The sequence below is a fragment of the Carettochelys insculpta genome, chromosome 3, assembly GCF_033958435.1.
Source record: "Carettochelys insculpta isolate YL-2023 chromosome 3, ASM3395843v1, whole genome shotgun sequence".
Lineage (NCBI taxonomy): Eukaryota > Metazoa > Chordata > Testudines > Carettochelyidae > Carettochelys > Carettochelys insculpta.
Window position 1 is genome coordinate 34,500,893 of NC_134139.1, and position 17,894 is coordinate 34,518,786.

At 43.6% G+C, this 17,894-nt stretch overlaps 1 protein-coding gene across 2 annotated transcripts in view; it reads left to right on the forward strand.

Moving 5' to 3' along the window:
- Positions 1–307: 307 nt before the first annotated feature.
- The window catches only part of MTA3 (metastasis associated 1 family member 3), a 178,072-nt gene continuing 160,485 nt past the window's right edge, over positions 308–17,894 (forward strand). Inside the window, exons 1-3 of one of the 2 annotated variants that reach the window (XM_074989605.1) lie at positions 308–736; positions 5,730–5,798; positions 8,259–8,352. In XM_074989605.1, coding sequence (XP_074845706.1) covers positions 368–736; positions 5,730–5,798; positions 8,259–8,352 — 532 coding nt within the window. In that variant the 5' untranslated portion in view covers positions 308–367. Of the gene's footprint in view, positions 742–5,729; positions 5,799–8,258; positions 8,353–17,894 lie in introns of both variants that reach the window. The other variant, XM_074989606.1, reaches the window with a different exon arrangement.

Sequence of the window (17,894 nt, forward strand, 5' to 3'; positions counted from 1 at the left end):
GCCCCACTGAAAGGCGCCAGAAGGGCAGCGCATATGCCAGAGATGCACAAGCCCAGACACACAAGCGCACATCTCCCCATGGCCAAACACACAAAAGAACACACACGTTGGTGCATCCCCCGATTCTCACGCCCCAACACGCGTTCCAGTACATCCCAGGACAGGTGCACCTCGCCCACTGCGCAAGCCCCCGGAGCAGCTCACCTGTCCTGCTCTGGGACTCTCCCCCTCCCCCTCCGCCCCCAGCCACACACTCACATCCGGGCGCCCCGCTACCCACAGGCCCCTCCGGGTCCTGCCCGCGCCTCAGGCCGGGGCGCTTCTAGTCTCCACGCCCGCAGCCCTCGCCTGCCGCTCTGCTTTGCATATGCTAATGCCCTCGCGCTCCCCGCACAGCCCGGGACATCGCGGCCCCGCGCGCTCCTGCCCTCCGCTCGTCCCGCCGGGGCAGGAACCACGAGGGGAACTTTTAACCCCTCCTCCCCCGCTGCGCAGCGGGACACGGCGCTGGTGCAGCGTCCGCGCGGGCAGGGCCGTCTGCGCGCCGCCGCTGCCGCTCGCGTTTCCAGACCAGACCAGGCCCGGCGGGCCCGGCGTCTGCTTAACCCTTGCCCTGCCGCGGCGGGGGGCTTCGAGGAGGGGGCAGAGCGGAGGAGCCGCGCCCGACCCGGCCCGGCCCAGGCGGCAGGAGGAGCAGGGCGCGGAGCGCAGACATGGCGGCCAACATGTACCGAGTGGGAGGTATGTGGGGTCCGGGGAGCGCCCGCCCCGCCGCCCGGGCTCTGCCCCCCGCTGTGCCGGCTGCGGGGGGGCTGCGGGCGTGCGCCGTGTGCAGCGTGCCGGGGCGGAGGGCGCTGGCGCCCAGCCTAGCGCAGCGCAGCCAGCGCCCCACGGGGCCCCAGCCCGGCTTCCCGGGCGGGGAAGGAGGGGCCCAGCCTTGTGTTTGCGGACGGGAGAAGCTCAGCGCTTCCCCCCCCCCACCCCGGAAGGCGGGGAGCTCTTTGTGCCCCGGGGAGGAACGGGGGAGGGCAGCGCGCCCCAAGCACAAGGGGAGGGGCTCAGCGCGCCGCCCAGGGGGCGATCACAAGCTGGCTGCGCACAGCCGCCAGCGGGAGATGCGACAGGGGCCGCATCCCCGGGAGGAGGGGAAGGGCCAGGACAGGAGGCCACTTCTGCCCCAGCACGTGCTGGTCCTACCCAGCAGCAGTCCTGCAGGTGACCAGTCGCTCTCACCGCCAGGTCGGAGGAAGGGGCCTGCCTCAAACCCACATTGCTCTGGCCTTATGGGAGTGGGCAGCCTGCTTTCTTCCAGGGACGCAAACGTCTCGCCTTGGGTGTTGTTCCCTGGTGTCTTTGGCGACCTGCAAAGTTTCCAGACCACCCTCACACCCTGTTAAGTAATAAGTCAGGTTGGGTAGCTGTGATCTTTCTGTCTAGCGGGTTGGCTCCTGTGCGAAAGCACGACAGTGTTCGATGCTTTGGCACGGAGGGAATGGAGGCCAGTTAGAAACTAGAGGGGACTATGAAAAAAAAGACAAGCAATAACAATTTTCTACTCCCCTTGCAATAAAATGCCCAGTGCAGTGTTTATAGTTGTGTGATTAGGGCCAAAGGAAAAAGCTGAAGTTAGCTTTTCCAAAGCAGCTCACTGTGCAGTGGCATTCTTAACCCTTTCCCAGTCCCTCCCCAAACCAGCATCCTACAATGTGCATTGGGAAGAAGACAAAGACTGGACAGGGCCTGTGAGTGTCTGTTTTGTCAAAGCTTGAATTAAAGATAGTAAAAGTGATGAAGGTGAGATCAGTTCCATCCTGTCTGCTGGTGCCTCCCAAGGAGTCTGTTACACTAATACAGTGTGGGAAATGACTGCTTAGGAAGGAGAATGGCAGAAAAGGATCTAGGGGTTACAGTGAATAACAAACTAAATATGAGTCAGCACTGTGGTGCAATTGCAAAACCCTCGAACCCTTATGGATGTGTTAGCAGTAGTGTTACACGTCAGAGACAAGAGGTAATTCTTCCTCTCTACTTAGCACTGATGTAGGGCAACCGTATTTTCCCAAAAGGTAAAAGGGGACATCCTGGGCTGGCCTGATGCACATCTCTCTCTCCAAGTCATTTCTGCCTCCTGCCCAGACTGGACTGGGCTGAGGTTTCCCTCCTATGCAGGGTCTGCTCCAGCCACTCCCCTACCCCCACCACATGGAGCAAAGCCGTGACACCTGCCTTCTGTGATCTCCTCTGTCCTGCATCCCTGTTCTCCTCATGCCTCTGCCCACCCCTGTGTGGAGCTGTCTGAAGCCTCCTTCTGCCCCCTGCATGCAGGGCAGGTTGGCTAGTCCTAGTCCTTCCTCTTGTGAAGGGCTGGCATTGCCACTTGCCTTCTCCCTCCCCTGCCTGTTCTTCCACGTCCTTCTAGGAGACCCAGCCCACTTTCTTTGCAAAAGCATGTGTTTGTCCCATTTGCTCTTGCTGACAGATGATCAGTTGGCAAGAGGAAGTGGGACAAATGCCCAGTTTTGTCAAAAAAGTTGGGATGCTTGTGACTGGGTCTAAAAATGGGATTGTCTTGTCCAAAATGGGACATATAGTCACTTGTTTGGTAACAACAAGAAGTCCTGTGGCACCTTATAGACTAACAGATATTTTGGAGCATAAGCTTTCGTGGGCAAAGACCTGCTTCATCTGATGAAGGGGGCCTTTGCCCACGAACGCTTATGCTCCAAAATATCTGTTAGTGTATAAGGTGCCACAGGACTTCTTGTTGTTCTGGAAGATACAGACAAACATGACTAGCTCTCTGATACTTGTTTGGTAAGGCTTCAACTGGAATACTGTGTCCCGTTCTGGACACTGAGCTTTGGGAAAGATGTGGGTGAACTGCAGAAAAAACAGAGGAGAGCAACAAAAATGATTGAAGGTCTAGGAAGCATGAGCTAACAAGAAAGCTTTAAAAAATGATTAAGTTTAGTCTGGAGAAGAGAAGAAGGGAGGGGATATGTGTAAAAAGTTATCATCAAGAGGAAGATGATACATTTGTCTCATACACTGAAGATAGGAGAAGTAGTAATGGGCTTAAATTACAGAGAAGGAGATTTAGAAATTGTGGGAGTTAGAATCTGAATCATTTGAGGTTTTTAAGAGCTGGGTCAGTTAAGCATCTGTCAGGGACAGGGTAGATAATATAGTCTACTTCAGTACAGATGACTGGATTGGATCACCTATCAAGCTATCTTCCAGTCCTTTATTTCTGTAATTCAGTGATGCAGTTAAACAAGAAGGAATTTATGTCCTGCGCCTATATGCCCGGGGTGGGCAGTAACTTTTGATGGGCGGGGGGGGTGCACTCCAAGAGTTTGGTAAGTGATCAAGGCCAGCACTTTTCTATAGAGCGGTGGAGGCTGCGTGTAGAAGGGAGCTCAGGGTAGGGAACTGGGGTACAGGAAAGATCTGGGATCTGGGAGGGAGTTTGGGTGAAGCAGGGGATTGTGACCTGGGGCAGGGTATTGGGGTGCAGGGTTTGGGAAGGGGTACAGGTGTAGGTACAGGAGAGGATTCTGGCATGGGGGTGGGATGTAGGAGCAGGTGCAGGATCGGAGAGGGAACTATGGCCTGGGGCGGTGGGGAGGAGGGTGACATGGGGGCAGGGCCTGGTCTTCAGGGTCCTAGAGGAGCTATGGCTGCAGGAGAGGATTCTGGCTTGTGGGAGGGTTGGAGGCAGTGGGGGCAGACAGCCAACATGGGCCTGGAGGCAAGATGTGGTGGGGGCCAGCTCTGTGCCTGCAGAAGGAGCAGGGCCAAGGGCAGGCAGCCCTCCATGCTGTCCAGAGCATGGGGCTGCACCCCAGTTCCCCCCCCCACCACCCGTAGCCCCGTGGAGCAAGAGAGTGATGTTCCTGTGGTATTTTAAAGGGGCCTGGAGCTCTCAGATGCTGTTGCTGCTACTGTGGCAGTGGCCCAGAGCTCCAGGCATCTATGAATTTGCCACTCTTTTCTCCCTCCCCCACCTCGTTGGCAGGACAAGAAGTAATGAGCTTAAATTACATCAAAGGAGATTTAGAAATTTCAGGAGCTTGTATAATCTCCATCATTTGAGGTTTTTAAGTCCCTGCTGGTTAGATTTTGGATTCTCAACCGGGAAATTCTTGGGGGAACATGAAAAAATGTCAGGAGGTAGCAACCACCCTCTCATTACAATGGTAACAAAGAGGAAGCCGTGCTAGTCTATACACTATCAAAACAAAAAGCAGTCAAGTAGCACTTTGAAGACTAGCAAAATAGTTTATTAGGTGAGCTTTCGTGGGACAGACCCACTTCCTCAGACCATTATTGAGTCCATTCTAGTCTGGTTATGGTCTGAAGAAGTGGGTCTGTCCCACAGAAGCTCACCTAATAAACTATTTTGCTAGTCTTTAAAGTGCTACTTGACTGCTTTTTGTTTTGCCATTATAATGGAGAATGTTTATCTTTTGTAGCATGGTGTTACGGTATAAGAAAGTTTGAGAACCACTAGCTTAGGGTACATTTTTTACTACTTGGAAGACCGATGCTGTCACAGTCAATCTGCTGGAGTTTGATTTAGCATGCCTGGTAGGGATGTGCGAAATCGAACTCTCAAAGCACCCTCATCAGTTCCAGTACTCCTGACCCTCCTAAGGAGTAGAGGATTTGCTCTTCTAAACCTTCCATAATGGAGATGGAGCTGAGGCCCAGATTCAGGTGCATCAACTCCAGCTATAACAAGAAGTCCTGTGGCATCTTCTAGACTAACATATTTTGGAGCACTATCAAAACAAAACAAAAAGCAGTCAAGTAGCACTTTAAAGACTAGCAAAATAGTTTATTAGGTGAGCTTTCGTGGGACAGACCCACTTCTTCAGACCATAGCCAGACCAGAACAGACTCAATATTTAAGACACAGAGAACCAAAAACAGTAAGCAAGGAGGACAAATCAGAAAAAGATAATCAAGGTGAGCAAATCAGAGAGTGGAGGGGTGGAGGGGAAGATCAAGAATTAGATTGAGTTAAGTATGCAGACGAGCCCCTATAGTGACTCAGAAAGTTCACATCCCGATTTAAACCATGTGTTAATGTTCCGAATTTGAATATAAATGTCAGTTCGTCCACTTCCCTTTCTACAAAGGAGCGATAATTTCTTTTCAGTAACACACATACCTTGAGGTCATTGACAGAATGGCCCATTCCATTAAAATGTTGACTAACTGGTTTGTGGATCTGGAGTGTTTTGATGTCTGTTTTGTGCCCGTTGACCCTTTGTCTAAGGGAGTTAGAAGTCTGTCCAATATACAAAGCATCTGGGCATTGTTGGCACGTGATAGCATATATGATGTTAGTAGAGGAGCATGAGAAAGTGCCCATGATTCTGTGAGTAACCTGGCAGGAGTGGAAATGGCCCATCATCATTAATATACATAAGAGAGGAGAAAACAAGTCAGATCAGTCAAGGGCAATGTGGCCCATTGTCAGATTGTAATATGGACGTGTGAACTTCCAGAGCAGAGAAACTGCTTTTGTTATGGGCCAACCACTCCCAGTCTCTGTTTAATCCTTGGTTGGTGGAGTCAAATTTACAAATGAATTGCAGCTCAGAGATCTCTCTCTCCATTTTATTTTTGAAATAGAGTTAGAAGAATTGTGCACTGACAGAACTAACGTTCTACAAAACTGCTTTTGAAATAATTAAATATCTTTCTGCCTTTTTTTTGCAGATTATGTTTATTTTGAAAACTCCTCAAGCAATCCATATCTGATCAGGCGAATAGAAGAACTTAACAAGGTACCCGTAAAATTCCTATACGCTGCTTGATAAGATCTGATATAACTCTCAGACTAGAGCTAATGTGTAATGCTTCTTAGATAGTGCTTTCCAGTATCTTGTATGATTTCCATAAACATGAATTCTTAATGCTGTGATATTTGGGGAATTTGTGTATTTCATACACACATCACTTGTTGAAATTCTGCACTATACAGAAAAATAACAGTACCTTGTAATCAGGAAGATTGAGCTTTGTAAAAATCCCAGATGAAACCTTCTGCTAAGATGTGGGCCTTGATGCTCAGAAGATTGGTAATGGTATGCATTATTTCATCAGTCTGGCAATCTAGTTAAGGATGGCAGTGACCAAAAGTTGTTGCTATTGAATAGCTGTTCAGTGACATGTGAGGAGTGAGTTGGGATTCTCAGATACAGGTTGAACCTCTCTATTCTGGCACACTTTCTTCCAGCAACATCTGTGATCTGGCATCATATTAGATAGCCAGAGATCTGTTTAATAGGGGTGTGGCCAACTTTCCTATGGTCCCATAAAGCTTGTTTATAGCCACCAGACCTGACTGTCAGTGTTCTGTGCTGATATTTAGTTGTAATTTGCTCCTGAATGTTTTCTAAGAGCCCAGTAAACAGTGGAAGTGTTGGTAATGGTGCTAGATAATATTGCTGCTCTCGTGGTCTGGCAAATTCTCTTGTTTGGCACCAGTCAGGTCCCGAGGGTGCCAGACTAGAGAGGTTCAACCAGTAGTTCCCAATGCACAAATGTTCAGACAATAAAAACTGCAACACCACTGAAGTGATTGTAACCTTTGTTGGTAGTCTTTGAATAGACACCAGGGATTTGAATGGCCATGGAGACCCAAATTCCTACTTTCATCCTTTGGGAAGGTTTTCCTGTGGCAGGATTGAGGCTGTCTGAGGTTGCAGTGTGGGGAATCATGCAAGCCTGTTGTGAAGTCTCATTTAAAGAAACTATATTACTTTTATAAAATACTCTGCATTTACCATTAGTGTGCTATAAAGAACTATTATCGATACTCTTAAATACATTTCTCACATCACAATAAAGGATGAACGTATATTTTTGTCATAAAAACCTTATTTATTTTTTAAAAAAACCTATTCGTAATTCAACAGATTTGGCAACCTGTCAGGGGTCTTCCTATTCTTTCCTCTGCTCATTTTTTAAAGGTATGAGACCACTGTCACTCAGCTAGTATATGCATCTCACAGATTCCATAATGAACAGTATGAACTTCTATTGCAATACAGTGTGTATTATTTACTATAATTGAAGTGATTCCTAACAATGTTTTAAATGGAACGTTATTACCTCTAAACTGGATTGCCATAATGTAATCTTGCTGGTGGGATGTAGGGTATAGTCTTTTATTGATTTTTTTAAAATAGAGTGATTTCTAGGATGTAGTCCAGATTCTTAATGGGGAAGTACATATCTTTCCTGTGTTAAGGGCATGAAATGATAAAGAAAGAATACTGAAAAAAATTGTTTATTAGACATCAGACACTTATTTAAAAAAAAAACTGAAACATGGCAGAACTCTCAATTGTCACATTAATCTATTTTAAAAAGAGTATGGAAATGCTTTGGAACACATTCCTTGTTTTTAATATACATAATGAACTATTGAACTGGATTTTTCATGCTTACTCCAACAGCATGAAAATATGAAATGTGGACTACAGGCCCGTGATTTTGAGTAGCTGAAGTTGTTCATGGGTGATGTTAGTCACACAAAATTACTGGTGTGCTTTTACAGGGTTATTATTCCATATGAGCATTTCTGCCTGTGAATGACCTTACTGCCTATAGGATCTCTTCTTTGTTCACAGCAGATGCCGTGGGTAAGGCAGTGAATAGTCTATAGTGAATGATCCAGAAGGATGCAGGAGGGAAGAGATGTTTTAAAAAAAGAGAAAAAAATCTTTTCATGTTAGTGACACGGTGTCAGTCTCATGCTAAGGAGTAAAGCCCAGTAGTGAGGGTCCTGCAAGATGATATAAGGGAAGTAATTTTTCCATCTAGTTAGCTGAAGTAAATAGATTTGTCAAATAAACTATAGTGGGTTATGTTGGATGTAATGTAAGTGAAATTGACATATAATTTGAAATGCCCATTTGCTTACAAAAACAGAATGAAAAATAAATGATAATACGTAGTTTTCCCAAAAGATTCTTGTATTAAACTGAAAATGCCATTGGTCCTAGTAACAAAATAAAACTATAAGTAATAAACGATGTGATCATGTGAGCTGTAGTTAATGTGGGTTCACTCCTGAAAACTCTTACTTATGTGATTAATTAAATTGACTTTGTCATGACTGCTTGTGTGGTGTAGGACTATTCATGTGAGTAAAGACTGGAGGACTGGGCACATATGATTCTAAGAGCTCAGCAGAGTGAGGACAAACCCTGACTTGGCTAATTTATTTTATTTTCTAGACGGCTAATGGCAATGTGGAAGCAAAAGTTGTGTGTTTTTACAGACGACGAGACATTTCCAACAGCCTTATAATGCTTGCAGATAAACATGCTAGTAAGTGGACTGTATGTTGTTTTTGATTTTTAACATTAATTGCACATATTCAGCAGTCACAAAATGCAATTATATTGGCCGTTGGGTTATTTATTTTCATTTTAATGTGATATTTGCCAGACACCAATCCTGCAGGCAGCTCCATCTTGGCAGATCCCAGAACCTATATTGGTTGAGCCTCTCTAGTCTGGTGTCCTTGGGACCTGACTGATGCTGAACTCAGAGAATTTGCTGAACTGAAGGTCAATATTGTCTAGCAGCATTACCAACATTTCCACTGCTTACTAGTTACATTTGTGGGTAAATTACGGCCAAATAACAGCTTAGAACACAAATTTTAGACATTCAGGGGTAAATGGCTATAAACAAATTTATGGGACTGGAGGAAACTTGGACACACCCATGATAAGTGGACATCTGGCTCACTAAAATTATTGTGGACTACAGATGTTGCTGGACCAGAGAGTGCTGGACTAGAAAGGTTCAATCTGCAGAGAGCAATTTGCAGGATAAGGGGCTTTGCAGAGTACTTCAGCTTAGTAAAGAGGTAATGATGTAGGAAGCCAGAATAGAAATTTTGATAACTATAGCTGATCAAGCATCTGCATTGTGTATCCACTCATATATTTAAATGGTGATGTTCTTCCTGAGTTTGAGTGCGCTAAGTAAAATTATCTTAAACTGATTAAAAATTTTCATTCAAACAATTGAGAACATCAAGAAGTCCTGTAGCACCTTATAGACTAGCAGGTATTTTGGAGCATAATCTTTTGTGGGCAACGACCCGCTTCCATTCAAACAATGTTTTTCTCTTTTTTTGGTCCAGAAAACATATTCATATTTTTTACATAAAAAATAAAGATTAGTTGTCAGATTTCTCCCAAGTATAACTTCACTGAATCTAAGAAACTTTCATAATAAGTTTATTGGCTCCATTGGCTCTTGTGCTAATTATTGTTGTGGGTAAGACACAAACTTAACTATGTAGCTGGCATAAGTACCTAGCATGCTGGTTCTCAGACTGCAGTCTGTGGGCTGTTAATGGATTGCTCACTCCACTCCACAGTGGGGAGCCTCCACTGGCACTTCAGCCCTGTGGCTCTCTTTCCCTTCTGGCAAAGTTGTTGCCCAACAGCAGCTTCCTGCTGTGGGTGAGGGAGCAGCCCCAAGCCCCACCAGCTGGATATGGGTTTTGGGGGAAGAAGTGTGGCTCCATGTGCCCGCCCTCCCGCCGTCTGGGTGAACATAGCACTGTAAACCGCTTGTGGAGGGTTTTCCTGCTGCTTCCGTTGGCCAGAGTTTGGCCAGTGGAAGCAGTGGAGGGTGGTACCTGTGAGTGGTGGGGAGTGCGGAATCGGGTATTTCCCCCACCACCACCACTCCCCTTCTGCTCAGCTCTCCCACCCCGGTCTGCTCCTGCACCCTCCTTTGACCCAGCTCTCCCAACCCCAGTTGGCACCTGGAACCCTTACCCTTCCAGCTCAGTCCTGGACCCTCCTCCCCACCAGCATCTTGACCTTCCACCCTCAAACTGCTCCTGCCGTTTCTCTCCTGGCCAACATCCTACCCCCAGCCTGCTCCTGCACCCTCCCCTTGGTCAGACACCCCAACCACTGCTGCACTTACCTGTCTTCCAGATTCTCACCATAAGTCCTTTCCTGCACCCTCACACCTTTCCAGATACCCATCCTTAGCCTGCTCCCACCCCCTCCCTCTTGGCCAGACCTCCATGTCCATCCACCCTATCCCCCATCCCTATCTCACTCCCTTGCAGCCCTCTCCTGAAAACTGAATCCCTGATTTTTGGCCTCACCCCACAGTCTCGGGGCGGGGGGGGGGGGGTCCCACAAAATCTACTAACCCTGGGACTGAAAAGAGTTAACTTGGCCTGTGAGAAGCCCTGAAGCTTGGTCGCCCCTACCCTCCCTCCACGGTGGGGCTGGAGTGCCAGGGGAGTGAGGCATCTGTCTCAGTTGGGTGCCACATCAGGGAGGGTTGAGGGGTTTTTGTTAGGTTTTTTTGGGGGTTGTCCTGGGGGTTTTGTGGCCCCTGACTGATTTTTTTCTGTAGATCATTGGCCCCTGACCTACCCTTGCCATAAATAAGGACAACACTGAAACCTTTTTTCTGGACATAAATTCATATTTTATTTTATTTAAAATGAAGTTTGGTAAACTAACATGATGAAGATAAGGCACTTAATCTGCTTATTTTGATTATTAATATTTTGCTGCTTACCGGTTATATGCGCCCCTTTGCTTAAAAGCTCCAGTAGCCTAATATGAGTAATTTAGTATTTAAGGTATTTGTAGATAAATGAAGGCAGTTTGTCATCATGGGTGATTGGCTGGTGGTCCTTTAAAAGATTTGCATTGAGTGGGGTGAGTCTCAGGCCACAAAGTTTGAGAACCACTGACTTAGTGACATATTGGCTGGAGTGGTTGCAGATGACTGAAAATTGTGCATGGGCATGAAACATTTCTTTGCTTGTAGAGTGGCATTTACGCATGCAATTGGGAGAACTGTTGGTCTCTAGCTAATAAAATATTAATAAATGTTCATCTTACAGTGCTTTCAAAGAGGAACAAAATAATGGTAGTAGCAATGAGAGGAGCTTGTAGAACGCACACCTGCTGTTGCTTGTAGCTACTCTTAATTTGTCTCTGTGTCATCTCTTGCCTTAATTTCTTGTGACAAAAATGTAATGTTTAAGAAAGAGAAAAATCTGAATGAAAGAATTCCATACAGGGGAACAGTCTGAGAAGTTGGCTGTTGGAAAACATTACATTATCCGTTGTAACTTCACCATGGGTGGAATTTTCAAGATTTCCTAAGTAAACTTGGAAGATGAACAGGATTTGGCTCCTGTTTTTCTCTGCTATTGTTAAGTTGATCTGCTGTGTTAATCAGAAACCCTGATTCGGATGCAGAATTTGCAATTGCATTCTATTAAAAAACGTGGCACAGGTTGCACCTCTGAATTCTGCCCGACCATGGATGTTGCTGGACCAGAGACCCTGGCAGCCAGAGTAGGGGTTGACAGTGGCTAGGGAGCTGCAGCCAGGAGTGACAGCCTGGCAGCAGCAGGAAAGCCACTGCCATTGCTGGGGTTGGGGAACAGTGGCTCGGCATTGGCCAGGCAGTCTCTGGCTCTGCAAGAGGAGGGAGCAGCGGCAGTACTTGGAGCTGCAAATGGCTCCTTAAAGAGCAGCATGCGGCTCCAGAGCTGCAGGTTGCCAACCCCTGTCTTAGAGTAAGCACAGAATAGCTTAAATTTGTAATTTTGCATATTGCTCATTATATCCCAGGAAAACAGTTTAAATTCTTTATAACATTTCCTGAATATCAAAATGTTTCACTTCAACCAAAAATGTCAGGACAATACATTTGTTTTTTTAAATTGAAATTTTTTGGAACTTTGGAAATTTTATGTTTCAGTCTTTGAGATTTGGGGAAAAGAATGAAAGGGGACAGAAAGTCTGATTTTTCTCTCAGTGGGTCTTCACTCTTTTTTCTGATACAGTCCTGTAAACATAAGATGTGGGTGAAATGTTTCAAGTGATTATTTTTCCCCCCTCTAAAGATAGACTTTTCCTTAGGGTGTGTGGGGTGTGTGTAAATAACTAAGAAGCTTTTTAGGGGGGTTGTGATTTTTTTTTAAAAAAACTTACCAGTCAACAATATTTATGGGAATTGCTGACATATTTCTATTTAAAAACAGTTTATGATAAAATAGAAAGCTCCTGTAACTTTTGCTCAAAACAAAACATTTTAAGTTTTGAAAGAATGTGTCCATTTTGAACATTACAAAATGGGAAAATATATTTCTTTTGTGAAATTTAAAAAACAAAACAAAGTCTGAGACACATTGGGAAACAAAATCTTTAATTTTGTTAAAACAATAATTCTTTAAAAAATTTTAGCGTGCCAATGCTATTCAAAGAGTGCTTTGTTAGATAACTGACCTTTTTGCATTTTAAATAAATCAAGTTGATAATTTTCCCCTTAAGTCTGAAACACTTGAAAATGACCTGAAGGGGGGAAATTGAATTTCCTGTGTGTTTTCCTTATATTTCTGTAGGAAATGAATTAACATGGCATTTTTATGTGTCTACTAGCATCATGGATGATGTCAGTTAAGCTTTGGGAATAGCTTTGTTAGCTAGCATCAGGTGCAGTAGGGAGAGCTCTCATTACTGTTATCTGGATTATTGAAGACATTACTATTTTTCCCCCTTAATTTCTGGTATTTTAAAAAAGCCCATGTAGACTCTATAATTTCTATTCTGCCAGAATATACAGTAGCAGTTTAAGGTCTTGTTTAGGCAAACATTTAGTTTGCTGCAAACGGGGGTGTAAATCTATCCTAAAGTAACAACAAGGAGTCCTGTGGCACCTTATAGATTAACAGATATTTTGGAGACCCTGACAAAGTGGGTCTTTGCCCATGAAAACTTATGCTCCAAAATATCGGTTAGTCTCTAAGGTGCCACAGGACTTCTTGTTGTTTTTGAAGATACAGACTAACTTGGCTACCTCTCTGATACTTATCCTATAGTAGCTTGCCATACACTAATTGTCGGTGTGGATCCTCTGAAAGTGGAGTTGATCAAAGCATACTAAGGAACTGTTAGTGTGCATCAGCCAGGTGTGTGGGAAGGTTAATTTGTAGCAGGCCAGCGCCAGGTAGATGTACATTCCAGTTTGTTGCAAACTAAATTCTTGAGAAGTTAGTCTCTAAGAGTTTTGAGTCTGAACTGCTTTACAAAGTACCTTGTAAAGTTGTACTGTCAAAGTTGACTTGTTAAGAATATAATTGATGTTTCAAACACTTCATTTTTTGTGTCCTAATCTATCAACAATTTAAAATGAGGGTTGCAGCAGAGATAAAATCCTTGCTGGGCAACCTTCCAACAATGAACCTTGTGTATTTGCGTTTTTTTTGCAGAAGCATTCTTATCACACTATTCTGTCTTTCTGTTGGCTTGTTAGCTTTGTGAGCAGGCAGGATATAGAGAGCAAGATTCTTCTAAATGTCATTTGTTCACAGAGAACAGTCTGCATCTCTTTGTTTTCCATTGCAAGGAAAGCACAAACCCTGTCCATCTGCAATGTCTGTTTGGCCCTTTTAATAATGAAAAGGATGTGTGTGCTCTTGTACCATAACAATGCATCTAGGTCAAGACTGAAGTCTAAAAAAATTCAGTGCCTCAACTTTGGCCTCTGAGACCATATGTAGCTCTTAAGTGCCCATATTTTTCAAGAATGGTAAGCATCCCTCTCCCCCATTAATGAGTACACTAGTCTGTGAACAGTATCAGAGAGGTATCGGTGTTAGTGTGTAGCTTCAAGAACAACAAGAAGTCTTGTGGCACCTTATAGACTAACAGATATTTTGGAGCATAAGCTTTTGTGGGCAAAGACCCGCTTCATCAGATGCATGAGTGGGGGGGTGGTTTCACTCCCTCTGATTAATACCACTCTGAAACCACCCCCCTGTGCGTCTGATGAAGCGGGTCTTTGGCCACGAAAGCTTATGCTCCAAAATATCTGTTAGTCTATAAAGTGCTACAAGACTTCTGGCTTTTTATAAATGTCACTGTGCCCAGTTCAGTCCTTTTTGAATTTTCAGTGTCATTGAGGTGGGGTCCTGTGTGGAACAAGGAGGGAGAGAAAGAGGGGAAATAAAATAAGCAAGGAGACAGAAAACAAGTGGATGAGGAACAGAGAGGAAGCAGTGTGGCTGAAACATTCATACAGCTCACTAGAAAGGGAACATATTAGCAAAATGCGTGATAAATGATAAACAGAGAAAGATGTCCTGGAGTTAGCAGCTTGGTGCTATGGGCTGAAAGAAATTGCTACTCACCATTACTTAGGGGGGAAATGGGTGCTTAAAAGTTTGCAGACCTGAAGCACCCACCAAGAGTAATATGAAAGTTGTGAGCTGAAGCCCCTAATATCAAGGGATTGGAACACCTTGACTGTGGCTACACTGCATTTTGCTTTTGGAAGTGCAGTGCAAATGAGCGAGATTGGAAATGCAGATGAGGTGTGGATTTATGTATCTCATGCCTTATTTGCATATTCTCACATGATCTCGCTTCCGGAAGAGCCTTTTACGGAAGCCAGAACAGCCATGTAGATGGGGTTCATTTTGGGGAAAAAACCCATTTTCAAAAGAACCCTTCTTCCTGTTTTGTTTGAGGAAGGAGGATTCTTTCGAAAATGGGGTTTGTTTTCGAAGGAACCCTGTCTACATGGCTATTTTAAGTTTCAGGAAAAGGGTCTTCTGGAAGCGAGATCACATGAGACTATGCAAATCAGGTGTGAGAAATGCAAATCTGCACTTAATCTGTATTTCCAATCTCGCTCGTCGGGATTCTGCTTCAGAAAACTGAATGCAGTTTAATCACAGCCACGGGGTTTACACCAGGATTATGATCTTGGGTGCAAAAGGAAAGGGCCCGTTTTTGAAGCCGCGTAAAATGTTCTGAATAGGTTTAGTGAGTGTCTGATCAATCTCTGCCCTTCTGTACTGTCCTTTTCCCTTTTACAGTTTTTCTTTCCCAACGAACTGCTGTTGCAGTCCTATAACTGTGCATGTTCTACTGAAGTAATGCATCAAACCTTGTAACTTTATTTAAGGATGGATATTCTTTTTTTAAGAAACATTGTGGTTATTTTGAGTATTATAGATTATACGTGATGGTTGCCAAATGTTCCAGGCACATCTAACAGAAATGCAGCTTGCTGATAGTTGACTGTTTCAAAGGTACAGTATACTGGATCAGCAGTCACTGGTGGCATAGAAACTCACCAGCAAAGCAGTTAATCGGGTAAATGTGTGGTTTTTTTTTCCTTTTTTCTAATGTTTAATCCAAATTGTGTGTTGACTCTCCCTGTAGTGAAATAAGTCTGTAGATGGATTCCTTTTATACCGCCACAATCTTGAGTAGTTGATTAGTACTACTGAAGTTTCTTAGCAGCCATATGTTAAGAGAAAAGTGAGACTGCATCTCAAAACTTCAAAGATCATGACTTGGAAAATTGTTTATAATTTTCCAAGAATGTATAAATATATATTTCCAAGAATACATGAATCAGAGGCAGAGTCAGTTTGTTGTGAGACTGGGTTAAAAAATAACTACCTCTCCCGAAGCAACCCTCCCAACAACCCCTGCCTTTTAAACCCACTACAAAAAAGATGCAGAATACATTGTGTACAGGATTTTAACCTAGTGTCTACAGGATTTTAACCTAGTTGCCTTAAGTACCTGTTTTTTTCTTTATTTGCTGTTCAATATTTTTATCCTCCTGTGGTACAGTTTGGCGCAGCATAATTCAAAATATGAACAGTCCACAAAAGGAAATGGTTTCCTTTATTCTGATCCTAGATAATACAGACTGATTTAATAGGGCCCTTTTAGAGGCATTTGTGAGCCTAAATTAGCATGGTGCTGGAAGGGATCATAATATCTTGCATGTGTCTCTTTAAATAAAACTCTATTTTTGATTTTTTTTTTTTTTTAAGAAAAGTCATGATATTGACTTGCAGGACTCTTTACTGCTTCATTTAAAGCAAGTAAATATATCTTCGAAACCAGCATTTTTTCTGAAGCCTGAAAATCGATTATTTTGTCCAATCAGCTCTCTTGAGTATACCCTCTGTTATTGTCTGAATAGCTAACAGTTGAATTACAAAAGCCCTCCTGAGTAATTGAAAACATGAAAGGGAAATATCCATTCTGGCATGACCTATGATATATTTTAGCTACATTCTTCCTCTTCTGTCTTCTTGTTGGAGTTGTGAATAAGCAAAATAATTCAGAAGTTGGTTGATTGATTGAAGTTGGAGAACACTTGTATTGTTGCATCCTCAGTGTAATCTGCAAGGGGTTGTCAGTTATGGTGTGTGGCAGCTAATGCCATTTTATTCATAGCAGAAGTAAAAAATGACACACTATGTTCTAGGAAATGACTGGTGACATTCATACACTTTACATTCAGGTATCCATTCGTAGAAGTAAAGCCTAGTAGACAGGGTGGATTGATTTAAATGCCCAGGAAAAGTTATTAATTTAAATCAAGTTACCAAAAAAGCTAAGGGTACAGCCACACTTACTGGAAGATAAACACAGTGGCAGTTGATGTTTAGAGGTTTGATTTAGTGTGCCTAATGGTGCTGTGCTAAATCTGACCATCAGGCCTCCACCGTCGACCCTGGTACTCATCACAAGCATGAGGAGACAGGGAAGTCAATGGGAGAGCTTCTCCCATCTACTTTCTGCTGTGGGGATGACAGGAAAAAGAGTTTTAGGATACATCAACTCCAGCTACATAATTCACGTAACTAAAGTAATGTATCTTAAATTGACTTTTTCACTGCAGTGTAGACCTGTCCTAAGATTGACTTTGTTTAGACTGCACTTAATTTTGGAGTAAGCCCCATTGAACTCACTGGCACATCTGTGTGTTTTGTTTTTTTTTTCAGTATACAGTGGGGTCCCCTTGGAAAAGCTGAGTTATGCTGAAGTAAAATATGGGATAGACTTGTGACATCACCATTATGGTCCGTGGCCAGGACCTTCCAAAATAAGGGCATGTGTTAAGTAATATGAAAAGGAAATGACGCTCAGTGACATCTGGCAACTTTAGATTTCTATTACTGCAGCTTTCTGTATTGTATATTTGAGAGAGAGATTCCAAACCTAGCTAACTAATTAAACAGTCCATAAGGATTAGCTAAGCTAAACCGTTTATTTATTTTAATAGCAACATCCAGCACAGCAAATAGCTTGGGAATTTACTTGTCAAATCACACTTCTACTAAAAGGCATAGAGAGAGTTTTGAAGAATGATGCATTGCAAAGTGAATTATGTAAGTCACTAACCAGTTGGTCCACTCAGCCATATCCACATCTTCGTCCAGATAATTTTCTCCCAAATATACAATTTTCCTTGTGAGGTTTCATTCTTGCAACTAAGTCCTGCCTCTTCTTGCACTGCTGACAACTGACACATTTTCCTTTTTTATCCAGGGAATGAATTTCTTCAAAATATTCCCAGATAGGGTCTCTTTTATGTCCAGAAACCATGACAATTTTTCTTTCACAAAAGTGTGGGGAAATACAGGAAGCTGCATGTGTGCTGAATACTGTAATATCTTTCCACTTTCTTTCCAGGCCACTCCACTGTCTTTTCTCTGCTGCTTCCACCCTTTCCTGTATATTATCTCTTAGTCTTAAATCAATGTCTTAATTAACTCCTCTGCTGTGTGTGGCCAAGGTCCACAACCATATAAGCACAGAAAAAAGAAAAAAAAAAGAATGGTGTCCAGCCTGTGTCTTTCTTTAAACATACTACTTTTTAGGCTGCTGAGAAATTGAGAAACAGAAATTGAAAGCCCAGCACTTTCAAGAAGCAAGAGCTGGGCAGACTAGAGCCATTAGTTCATTTTTGTGAGTCTGTGAGTGTGTTGTACCATGTTTGTGACGAGATTTAATTTTAAATGTTATTTTAAATGAGAAATTTAGTGTTTG